Here is a 12968-nt window from a genome sequence, read left to right as displayed (position 1 = left end):
CACCCCTAACCTTATCCCTTAAACAATATGAAACAGACTTACTTGAATTAGGAGAAAGTATAATTTTCTCTAGCTTTTTTTTTTGGTGGTTGAAAAAATGTATAAACCTGTAATGAATAGCAACAAATACTCTTGGATAATATTTTTCCACAGAAAATTACTCAAGTGTTAATAATTAACTTGGGAGAGATCTTTGCATTCTTCTGTTTCTCTAGTAGTTTACTGCTAGTGATGAGGAACTGAAGCTCTGTATTTTATATCAAACTCGTATGCTATAATGAAAAATATATTTCTCATACTTGATACTTAAAGAAAACCAGAAATGGGTATGCATATGTATAGCTGCATGCATTCAAAGTCTATGTGAAATGTTTGTTGTAGTTGTGGGATCTAATGACAGAATAATCAGTGCCCATCTGTCAACTTGTGTACAAATAAAGAAGTAAAAGATAGCTGACAGGTGTTTTTCCCCGCTAACTTCTGTTACTTTTTTTTTTTTCTGGAAATCTATGTTAAAGTGTAGAATATATAATTCATCGTTTCTCAGAATCATGAAATTTATTGCAAATAACTGCTAGCCAGATTGAAGATGAAGAGGAAACTCGCACTCCGCCTTCATGAAGAGATCAGCATAGAATTACCATTCTAAAATTTAGCATAATTGGTTCAAAATGTATATCTTGATTTAGAAATGATGAGCAAGACTTGTATTTTTATATGCCTTCTGCTAAAGAAGCCAAAGCTGTATGTGTGTTATTGTTTCAAAATGTGTTCCAGTTCACTTTAGACTGTCCCTAGTTGCAACTTAATATTGTCATAAATACTGCGCAAGTGGCACAGTAATTTTTGAAATGTGGATGAATAGTTCTTTTTTGTGAAATAGATGGTTACTTATGTAGGGTCAAATTCTGGCTTTGAGAAAACAAATCAATGAAAGAGTACAACCTTACTCAGAAGCAGACCTATAAAGGCATTCACTTAACGGTGGGTAGAAATACACAGTGAATACAAATCTTTTACGAGTAATGAGAAATAAGGAACCTTGCACACTGGGAACATTTTCTTGCCCTTTGGTCTGAAGTGTCTCAAACCAGTTTAGAACACACATACAATTACATGAGTAAAGGTGAAAGGCAAGCACAATAAACAGAGAAAGAACCAGGCTGGACACAATTGTTCGTTACTACAAGTATGACACACAAAAAGAAAATCCTAATTAGTCAGCATCTTCATCGATGCCACCTTTTTCTGGTCACCCTATATATTCAGCTTTAGTGATCTGCATTCTAGCTCTGCCCTTATGGAACTTACGGCTGGAAAACTGCCTTTACATCATTCTTTCTCTGAAGGGTGAGAGATGCAAGAAGAGATAAGAGGATAATTGTGATATTCTTAATCCCTGCTTGTCTGAAGAGACTACAGAAGAGGGAATCTAGTTCTAGATTCCAATATTTTAGCAGACTACTTTGTCAGCAATAGTGTTTTAAAAGAAGCTATGTTTGTGCAATATATGTAGCATTTCTTTGCAATTCCAGGGGTGTTAGGAGTTCAAAAAACCCCATGAAAAAAATCAATTGTTTTTGAATTGATCTCATACTTCTGTGATTTTTTTTGAAATGAAAATAGATCTTCTTTGCTCACTGGGATTGTAATTTTCACTTCAAATATAAAATATATAATGATGAAGAAAGGAATAGTTTTAATGAGTTTTAAAGTATGTTTCTAATAAACTGTCATGACTTTGGTTTGTCTGTACCATTGAACATCTGAATTATGTTGTAAGCCCCTTTTCAATGATGGTGTTGGGTTTTTTTTAAATGCTAATGGTTTCAGATCATGCCCAGAGTTGCTCTACGAGCAGAAAAACAGTCCCTTTGTCATTCTTGTGTTCCTTGAAATTGAATATTGGTTTAGGTTGTCCAGTGTATGCATACTGTCTTGCCTTTGGATGTGGCTGAACTTTGGCTTCATTCCTCTTAACTCCACTCACTCATACAATAGAGAAACAAAATTACATCTGTCTGGGAACTTAACTTTTCTGTAGAAACCGAGAAACTGGTTAAAAAAAACCCCAAAAATGCATACCACCGCCCCCTCCAACTCCACCCTCCCACCCCTGCTGTTTTTCTAAAGTGTCTGTTTCTTCCCATGTTTGCTCTGAAGCTTTGTTAAGGCCTTGGAGCTTAAAGCAAAATCAGGTATTGCAAAATAAAGGTAAATATATATTCCTATATACAGTATATATAAAAATATGTTCCATGACAATTTCAGAACATTAATGAGATGTTTTTCTATTTAAATATACTGTCATGCTATAACGTGTTCTTTCTGTGTCTTGTAGGGTCAAAATGTATTTGGTCTTGATATAATTGAGACACCTGAGGGAGATAAGTGGCCTCAACTGATTGTCCAACAGATCCTGGATAGGGAGCAGAAGGATACCTATGTGATGAAAATTAAAGTTGAAGATGGCGGAAGCCCTCCAAGATCTAGCACTGCCATCCTGCAAGTCACAGTGACCGATGTGAATGATAATCGCCCAGTCTTCAAAGAGAATGACATTGAAGTTAGTGTTCCAGAAAATGCTCCAGTGGGCACCTCGGTTTCTCAGCTCCATGCCACTGATGCAGACCTGGGTTCAAATGCACAAATCCACTTCTATTTCAGCAATCAGATCTCCAGTTTGGCCAAAAGGCTGTTTGCCATTGATAACACCACTGGCCTCATCACTGTAAAAGAACCACTAGACAGGGAGGAATCTCCTGTACACAAGTTAACTGTTTTGGCAAGTGATGGCAGTTCAACTCCATCAAGAGCAACAGTGACTGTTAATGTCACAGATATTAATGACAATGTCCCATCAATAGACACGAGATATATCATCAATCCAGTGAACGGGACAGTGCTTTTGTCTGAGAAGGCTCCCCTTAATACAAAAATTGCTTTGATAACAGTAATGGACAAGGATGCTGATATGAACGGAAAAGTTACATGTTTTACAGATCATGATGTCCCTTTTAGGCTAAAACCAGTGTTTGATAATCAGTTTCTGCTGGAGACAGCCACATTTCTAGATTATGAAGCCACACGGGAATATGCCATTAAAATAGTGGCTTCAGATTCAGGGAAACCTCCCTTAAACCAGTCTGCAATGCTGCTGATCAAAATTAAAGATGAAAATGACAATGCCCCAGTTTTTACACAGCCTATCATAGGTCTTTCCATCCCTGAAAATAATGCTCCTGGTACTCAGCTAACGAAGATAAGTGCTACGGATGCTGACAGTGGGCGCAACGCTGAGATCAGCTATATCCTGGGTTCTGATGCACCCCCTATTTTCAACCTTGACCGCCGTACAGGCATTCTGACAGCAGTGAGAAAGCTGGACAGAGAAAAGCAAGACAGGTACTCCTTCACTGTGCTAGCTAAGGATAATGGGATGCCACCCTTGCAGACCAATGCTACTGTGACAGTGTCAGTACTGGACCAGAATGATAACAGCCCTGCTTTCACACATAATGAATATAATTTCTATGTGCCAGAAAACTTACCCATGTATGGCACAGTGGGGCTTATCACAGTTACGGATGCTGATTCGGGAGAGAATGCTGCGGTCACTCTCTCTATATTAAATGGTAGAGATAATTTCATTATAGACCCACTTACTGGTGTGATAAGACCTAATATTACTTTTGATAGGGAACAGCAGGGGTCATATACTTTCCAGGTGAAAGCTGTGGATGGAGGAAGACTGCAGCGTTCCTCGACTGCCAAAGTGACCATCAATGTTGTTGATGTAAATGACAACAGGCCTGTTTTTGTTATTCCTTCATCTAATTATTCATATGAGTTGGTTCCAACGTCAGCCAGTCCAGGGTCTGTAGTTACTAAAGTCTTTGCAGTTGATAATGACACAGGAATGAATGCAGAGCTCCGCTATAGCATCATAGGTGGGAACTCAAGGGGCTTGTTTACAATTGACCAATTAACAGGCAATGTTACTTTGAAAGAGAAGGTAATTACATCAGATCATGGCTTGCACAGGCTGGTGATAAAAGTCAATGACCTAGGACAGCCGGAGTCTCTTTATACTATAGCTCTTGTGCATTTGTTTGTGAATGAGACAGTCACCAACAGTTCCTACGTACAAGAACTGGTGCGCAGGAATGTGGAAACTCCAGTTGGCCAGAATGTTGGGGATGGCGAGATAACCCCACAAACCAATGATTATGTCAAGATCATTATTGCCATTATTGCAGGCACTATGACAGTTATTCTGGTAATTTTTGTTACTGCTTTAGTACGGTGCCGCCAGACTCCTAGGCACAAGGTTGTCCAAAAAAACAAGCAGAGTGGTGAATGGGTTTCCCCAAACCAAGAGAACAGGCAGATCAAGAAGAAGAAGAAGAAGAAGAAGCGCTCTCCAAAAAGTCTCCTCCTCAACTTTGTGACTATTGAAGAATCTAAACCTGATGATCCTAGCCATGAGCACATAAATGGCACTTTAGACATTCCTGTAGAGCTAGAAGAACAGACTATGGGAAAATATAATTGGGCCACCACACCAACCACATTTAAGCCTGATAGCCCAGATTTAGCAAAGCACTACAAGTCTGCTTCTCCGCAGCCTACCTTTCAAATTAAACCTGAGACTCCTGTACCCCCCAAGAAGCACCATGTCATTCAGGAACTGCCTCTAGATAACACCTTTGTGGTGGGCTGCGACTCACTTTCCAAGTGCTCATCAAGCAGCTCGGACCCTTACAGTGTTTCTGAATGCAGCTGTCAAGGAGGCTTCAAGACCCCAGGCCCCATACACACCAGACAGGTAATGGAAATTTTAAGGTGCTCCCTTTCTCCTTCCCTTCTTACTTTGCCTTTTCTATAACTCTAGCTCTAAGTACTGCAGGGATTAAAAGTTTGAAAGGTTATGTTTGATCAAGGCATTGAAAAGTAAACAATTTGGGATTCATCAGTGTTAAGGGAGAAAATTAAAAGCAAATTACTGTTGTCTGTAAGGAAATTGAGCAGTGAATTATTACATTGGTGGGTAGTCCTGACTGCAGATGGCAGCATGGCACTTCCCGTCGTACTGCGGTAGCTAGTGCAGCTCTGTAAGGCAGAAAGTGGTTATGGCACTGTCCTCTGTAGTGTTGTGTGCTCAAGAGCTGAAGTCATCTATGCCAGGTGGAAAGCAATAAAGCTTTACAGGATCTGATAAGTGGTTCTTAATATTAATGGAGTCTGGAATTGCAGCCTTCATTTGGGCGTAGCTTTACTTCAAGGTCTCTCAAAAGCAGGCAAGGATTTTTCTCTGAGAGTTTCAGTGCCATTTTCAGACTAGAAGCATACTGGGCTACTTGAATCTGGTGGAATGACACAGTCGACAGGCGAAGTTGGGGGAAAATTAGAAACATCAGTATAACTGCTCTCATTTATTTGCTGCTTTGCCTGATAAACCAGATATTAGCTTCTCAGAATTTCAGTGCAACAAGCGAAATGTCTAAAGAATTCTCAGCTTAAAATTAAAAATAAATTGAGAACCAAAGTACCTTTTATTCTTCAGGACACTACGGAAAGGCTTTAAGTAACTGGAAATTGAACCTTATTCTGGATATAATCCATATTCTGGACATTTTCAGTAATAATAAAGCTTTGTTGTTTGTCTGTTTCCTTCTCTTTCTTCACAAATTTCAGAAAGTTTTCAGTGAAAATAGTTTTCTAATTAAACTTTAATTGGTCAAGGAATTAATCATTAAAGAAATAAATATTTCAGGTGACTTTATTATATTATTGATAATATACGTTAACACTATTGCTCAGGAACAAGTTCTCAGCGTGACTAAGTATTAGATTTTTTGCTCTAGCTGAGCTTTTGAATTTTTTTCTGTGGCTTTGTTTTATTAACTCTATGGTGATAACAAAATGTGGCTAAAAAATGTTGCTCATTCAAAATAATCATATATTTTTGAAAATTGCAAGATGGGTTGTTTATTTTATTCCCCTTACCAACACAAATCTGTGTGCTAATCTATATCACTATGTTTTATAAAACTTTGGTCTCTTTCTGAAGTGCATTAACAGAAAAATTGAATGGAAAAAAAAAAGAATTTCTTATTTCTAAGACATGACAGCACTGAAAAATGTATAGCTTTTTGAGATTTGAGTATTTTTCTATTAAAAGTATTTGAATATGTTAATTTAAATTACACATTAGAAAAGCTTTTTGCTAATTTGTTCATCTGTTTGAACTCTCATAACTCTGAGGAGGGTGGTGCTGTTTTCAGCATTTCTGTAGGCCTGATCTAAGTGATTTTTCAATTGAGTTCTGGTGTAGTTCCTCTGAGCCAAAAAGGTTCTTCCATTGTCTGCTCAAATACACTTTGTCATGCAGTAATGCTGCTAACAAAGAAAGCAAGCTCGTGACTCTCTAGGTTTTTACTAACATTGTTCTTCCATCAGAACAGGCTTTTAAAATAGAATGGAAAGCAATTCTCTTCTGCAGAAGTTGATTGCGAAAAAGAGCATTTTCTTTTATCTGTACCTTAAAGGTCAATGACAGGGGCTTCCTATCTGGAAAAGTAGAATAGAACTGGGTTTGGTTTGTGTGGTTTGTTTGTTTTTTTTTTTTAAAGACTCATTACCTGATATTAGCTTATCTTCATATAGCTGTACCTGAAAGTGTATTAATATGATGCACTGAGTATATCAAAAAGAGATTAATGTTACTATTTGTATTGATTTTGTTAAATCTACAGCTATCCTTCTTTTAGGGATATTTTTCTGTATGAAAGTGATCATATTGTTGGAGAAAGTATAACTACTCACTGTCAGTGGTCCTTTATGCTAATTTGAAAACAACATTTACCTTTAAACAAGTGATTTCACATTTTATTACTTATTTAAATAAAATATAAGTAATTTCATTGATGCATTTATTTACATAAATTGGGCAAGAAAGGCCATTAAAGTTAAATCCTTTGTGTTGGACCATGATCTCAAAGACAGAATTGTATTTCATGATAAGTAAAAGCAAGCAAAGTACTACTTAAACCTCAACAGATCTTTTAAAAGTCAGTCTTCTAACCTGGTTTTGTGTATTGTAGTCTGTATATCTCCTGTGGGGCTACAGAAGGTGACTCAGGACAGACTAACTTAGAGTTGTCACTGTTAACCAGTGAAGAAACGAAACAAACAAAAATAATCTTCTGCCACAGTGCTTCAGATGTCATGCTGTCCTGCCATCCTCCAGCCTCTGAGACCAACAGGATGTTTGTGATTAATGGTGCATTTGTGTCGTATACTCTCTGAATGTTCAGAAAACTGTAGGACAGCAGGGAGAACTGAAGGATAGCAGGTTCAGTTAAAAAAGGAGATGTGCTAGTTTGAAAAATAAAAATAAGATGTGTAATGTGAGAAAAAATATTTTACTTTATCACTAACAATTACTGTAATGTATCCCTTTTACAAAAGCTCTCTGAAGGAAACTGAAAAATATTACATCCACTGTGAATGTATCTCTTCAGTTTCTAATGGGTGCTGGTATTAATAGGCCACACATCTCAACTGTTCTTAGTTTTGTCCATGCAAGACTTTCTGCTTGGATATTTGAAATAATACTGAGTTAAAGCTAAAAATCTATGTTTTCTTCTGAAGCTCTAAATTTTGTGCATGTCTGAATGGTATTGATTCAGGTCTTTAAAGAAAGGAAATTATGTCTTTGCTTTACTGCTAAATTTGTCTAACTAATCTATAAAATGGCAGAAAGTTGTCGTAACTGTTGTACTCAAAAAGCATGCAAGAGAAGATGGAAAGATTTTTCTGCTAAAACTCCAAAATATCTCTTTGATGGTTATGTGGGCAGATAAATACAGCAGTGCAACAGCTGAAATTTTTATGGAAAAGGAATCAGAAAGTCCTGAAGCAGCTGAGGACACACTGAATCATGAACTACAGCAGATGAAGAGGGAAAAGTATGGTCCTAATGTCATGTCCTGTAAGAGACAACTCAAGCTTCTGCTGTACTTCTGTGTGAGAAAGGGCAAGGGAGAGAGATTATTAATATTATTTTGAAGTTACACAGTAGGAATTAATAAATACTAGGGACAGTAGACCTTCAGAATAGCGTGCTTTCTTTTGGAATGTAGTAGAGAGAATTCTTTTAAAGAAGTTTTACCAAGTGATAAGAAAGTTTTTTCAAACTAGGATATTTGGAGGCTCATAAAATCAAACTGACTTTCAGTGTCATCAGATTTTCACTGTTTTGCTAGTCACGGGCCTCGTAGAAAGGTGCATTTCTTTGGTAGAAAAACGTGCAGCACCTTTAAAGTTTATCTGTCTGCAAGCTTTGTAAAAGCTCAATTGCTTTTGACATTTACCTTAGTGAGAGCAGACTATGTGAAGTATTCCATACTGACACAAATCTTCTTTTTGCATTTGCATTGGAATGATGAAAAGAAAGGAGAATTTTTTCCAGTCTAGTTTTCATTTAGTATGTAACACAATTTTAAAATCTGAAATTTTTGCTCAAATACTTTAAACAACATTCAGACCATTCAAATGCTTGTCTAGGTACCGACCTGTCTGTTCAAAACATGCATAATCATAGAGTACAATGTTATCTGTGGCAGCTGGGTTCAAAGAAGCTACTGCCACAAAGATTCATTAGAACTTCTCGTGCATTCTCCTTCTTCTTGTCCCTTTCTTTTAATTAATGCTATTCCAGATATTCTTTTCATTTGAAAATAGTATAATGCATACTATAGGAACAGTAGAAATCTTTGCAAATAAACACCTGGTCACTCTGGAGGGATCTTGTGACCTTTTTTTATTGTCATTTTTAAGTTTAGCTTAAGAACAAGTTTTTTTCTGACTTTATGTTATTGACGAAGTGTGAGTGTTTGTGAAAGCAGTGCCTCTTCCACTGATAGAGCTGGAAGGTGCAATCATGCTCTGAACCCATGATTTCATGCTTTTTGGTGGCTCTCCCTGCTTCACAGTGGACTCTGGTCTGTATGTTAATTTAGCCCCACTGCTAGTACACTACATCATCTTTGGGAAGTTGTAGAGGGGTTGGACAGGCATACAGATTGATTTTTCTCATATTTACTAAAGCAGATCTTCATTCGAAGATTTTAGTTGCCAGGATTCTATCACCTGTGAACATATCCATACTTATGAATAGAAATTTCAGAGGACAGAGTGATCTCTGCTGAACTTGTTAGAAATTGATTGGAGATAGACGTTATATTCCTTACAGAAATCTGAATGGGAAGTAGACCTTATTTAAAATACATTGCATTTTGAGGCCCCGCTGTCTCAGTGCTATGAGTCTATTAGTGACTGCTTAGAACTTCTTACAGATATGGTGTATTTGGTTTTCTTATTCTGATTTGAAATGTGGTGAAATGTCATTATAGCTTCCCACTCACTATGAGAACAGTGTGCTTAGGATGTGACTTGAAAGAATATTGTACTGTTCTTGAAACTAAGAGCTCTGAAAGCTCACCTGTTTTGTAAATCTTTAGCAGCAGGATCTATTGTTTTGTTTAATAACAGTGAGACTAGTGAGTTTAATCTAGTATGCTGTAATCATCAGTAGGCAGTGCTGATGCTTCTGATATGTAAAAGGGTATAGAGGTAACACCGGTACTTTGCATTGACAGAATCAGAGTAAATTACACTCAAGAACATTTCCTTCCAAATATCTGCTGAATAGCTGTTTGTATAAGCCCTTCCTGAAAGCCATTTCAAAATTTATTACTAAGATTCTAAATATTCTTGTTGTTTTCTCTTAATTTTCTGGCTGGTAATTTTGCTAGTAGATCTGATATGCTGCCATGTATATATATTTCAGAAAAAAACCTGAAATTCACATCTGGAGAAAAGATTTCTAACTGAAGGATAATTGAAAGTCTGTGACTCGGAAGTTAGTGAGCAGTTACTTAAATGTGCAGTACTACTGAAGTAAAGCTGGTCAAGAAAATGCTTTTCCTCTGTGGAATACTTTGAAGAAAAGCTTCTTCAGAATTGTTCTTTTAGTGTATATCTTTCACCAGAAAAGCATGGGGGAAGATATCTGCAAAGTGCCCCTCTAGCCTCATAGTAAAAGAGGAAAACGGAGCACAAATGGGAAGAAAAGACAAAAGAAATTAATGTTTTGTGTGAGGAAGAAAATGAAAGATTTTTAATATGACACTCAAGTAAAAACTAATTCAGAGAAAACAAAAGCTTTTTTCTTTTTTTTTTTTTCAGTAAGAACTTGTTGACTGAGTTTGTACTGAAGTTGGCAGATGAAGTTCCAGCATTAATATCTGGGTGATTTTTGTGCAAGCTAGAATGTTATGTAACCCTCTCTCCACAGCAGCTTGCATTGGGGTAGTAGCAGCATAAATTTTCCTAAACATTAAGTATATTTCACCTTTGTTTTTCAGTGGGATAAATGAAAAGTTTACTCTTTTCTCCTCATGACCCAACTTTGGTTTTTTCAATGACCTGTAGCTATAAACCATTGCCAACAATGAAGTCTGATTTGAAAACAGTTTAATTTTCACACTTCTTTCTTTTCCTATTTTCTCCCAGAAGGTATTGCACTCAATAATCTGCAGTTGATAGCAATTTCCTGACCAGTGCGTGGCTCATGCCTTGGTGACTGTGGTATTGATAGTGCTTTCTTTCCTGTGAAATAATTGATCAGAATGTCTTAATTTCTGTGAATTTTTAGGACTCTAACTGTGTTGATGATAAATACAGATTAAAGATGCAAAATAACTCTTCAAATCAAAATATTTTATGCTCTTAGGAACGATGTTCTCGAATAAAGTTTGCTAAAACCCTGTAGAACATGTTCTAGGTAGTATGGTAGTCTTCTGATAGCTATAATCTTGCAACAGCACTTGGGGTTTCAAGCTGATAAAACAAAAAAAAAAAGTAAGAAACCTAGAATAACATACGTAGAAGCCATTTCTGTGTCTCCTTCTGTTTCAGCATTTTTGCTATGTTTGTATAGTTGTGTGTAGATCTTTACTTGTGTATAGAAACCTGAAAACACACACACGTCAAAAATGGTTGGTTGCTTAGAACGACGATAGTTCAGTACTTCTCAAGCCATACAGTGATAGACAGAGTAGAACTTTGGAAACAAACTTTACAATATATGGGAAAAATTATGCAGGAAAGGGCTTTTCTCATGCTGTTTCTCTGTTTGCCAGCTCTGAACGTCATCGCATCTGATGTTATATACTGAAGTCGTACGTGTACACAATGATGTTAAGCCAGCAAACATGAAAACAAGGAAATAGCACGAGAAAGCCCTTTGTCCTGTCTCTGATTGCCGAAGAAAATTATCGTCTGATCTCCAGAGGGGTTTGGAAGTGACGATGAACTGTTCAAGCTGCCCTACTGAAAGGTATCAAGGGCAAGAATTTTTTTAAAAAGAAAAGACAAAGAAATTTTAGTACATTGTGCTATAGTGTTCTATAACGTAGTTTTGCTAAGAAAAAAGTAATGTGACCCATCCTTCTTCACAGTTGGTGATTATGGTAAATCTATTTTGCTTGTAATCATCTTCTTGTCCCAGATTTTTTCCGTATTTATTTTAGTTGAAAAAATTAGAAATTTTGTTTCTATAAATATATTAAAAGGGAGCAATAAATTTTATTCATACATTACAAAGAGAATGTAAAGTTCTTTATACTCCCTGCATTTAAAAGAAAAACAATGAATCGTTGTCACTTACAGTACCATTATACATGTTAAGAATTAAGTGTTATTTATATCTATTCCATAATATTTTTAATGATGATATTGCTGCTATGGATCATAAATAGAATTGATCAAATCACTGCTTTCTCATTTTATAGGCACAATAGTAGTAGTGAAAAATGAGTACTTCTTGCTTTCTTATCCACAACATTTTGTAATAAATGATCGTTTAAATAACTGGAAAGTTTTCACTTAACTTTTAAAAATAAAATTTAATTTACATTTTGCTTGCTGAAGTCTAGATAATGTCTGTGTAACAGGTGCCATACATTTAAACTTTTGAAGTACTTTCATTTAAAAAAAAGTCATAAATCCAGTGACTTGGTTTTCAGTGTGATAAAATAGGAAATAGCATACTTATTTCTTCACTGCTAACCAGCACATGGGGAAAAAATGACCTACTGTTGATTTTTTTCCAAATTATTTCTCTATGTAATGAAGGGTTTTTTTTTAATTTAGATTTTTTTTTTTACATTGTAATCTACTATTTAGCACGGCTCATTTAAAAAATAAAATTTGAATATCATAGCTTCATTTGCAAGTTGGTTGCAAGTTCTTGTATATTGCCTCACATTTTAGGGAGTAATGCTTAATATGTATCATCTATACTATTAGAATTTCATATAAAATGCAAAATCTCTTAGGAAGCAAAGGAGTATAAAGAACCCTGTTTTCTGCACTTATATGAAGACATGTAATATTAGTTTGCTAGAATAAAATGAAATACAGACACTGCTTTTAACTGGGATGTATACAGTATATATAACTTTCTTTTAAAGAAAAAGTTATTAATGATTCATGAATTAAACTACAACATGGAATTCTTACACATTACTGTATGTTTGATGTAAAGATATTTATAGACTTGTACTTAATAATCACGTTGCCTCAGTTCTTGGACTGCAGAATGTCTACCATGACTGTTGCCTATAGTTTCCTCCACATGTGCTATCTGGCTCCTTTAAAAATGTGTATTTGGCTATTTGATCTGTAAAATAAATTCTATTAATAATGGAGTACGTATTGTAATTTAGCATATTGTATTACATAATTATGACTGTGACTGTTACAGAAAATTTTTCATTTCCACTAATGAAATAATTTTCTTGGGAAGTTTATGTATCTGTAAGACAGTGTTACTATTCCTATTTATCATACCCTTGCAGCATTTATGCTTCAAACTAAAAACCCAACACTTTCAGTGG

The 12968-nt window shown here is 35.9% G+C and overlaps 1 protein-coding gene across 1 annotated transcript in view; it reads left to right on the top strand.

Annotated features, from left to right (window-relative positions):
- Positions 1 to 12041, top strand: part of LOC104156520 (protocadherin-11 X-linked-like) — a 38869-nt gene extending 26828 nt beyond the window's left edge. The window contains exons 2-3 of the mRNA XM_009705914.1: positions 2342 to 4828; positions 11211 to 12041. Of these exons, the coding sequence (XP_009704216.1) occupies positions 2342 to 4828; positions 11211 to 11216 (2493 nt within the window). The 3' untranslated portion in view covers positions 11217 to 12041. The remainder of the gene's footprint in view (positions 1 to 2341; positions 4829 to 11210) is intronic.
- The last annotated feature ends 927 nt before the right edge of the window (positions 12042 to 12968 follow it).

This window comes from Cariama cristata, unplaced genomic scaffold (assembly GCF_000690535.1).
Source record: "Cariama cristata isolate BGI_N322 unplaced genomic scaffold, ASM69053v1 scaffold39648, whole genome shotgun sequence".
In the NCBI taxonomy this organism is placed as follows: Eukaryota; Metazoa; Chordata; class Aves; order Cariamiformes; family Cariamidae; genus Cariama; species Cariama cristata.
This window is presented reverse-complemented; position numbering and strand designations above follow the sequence as displayed.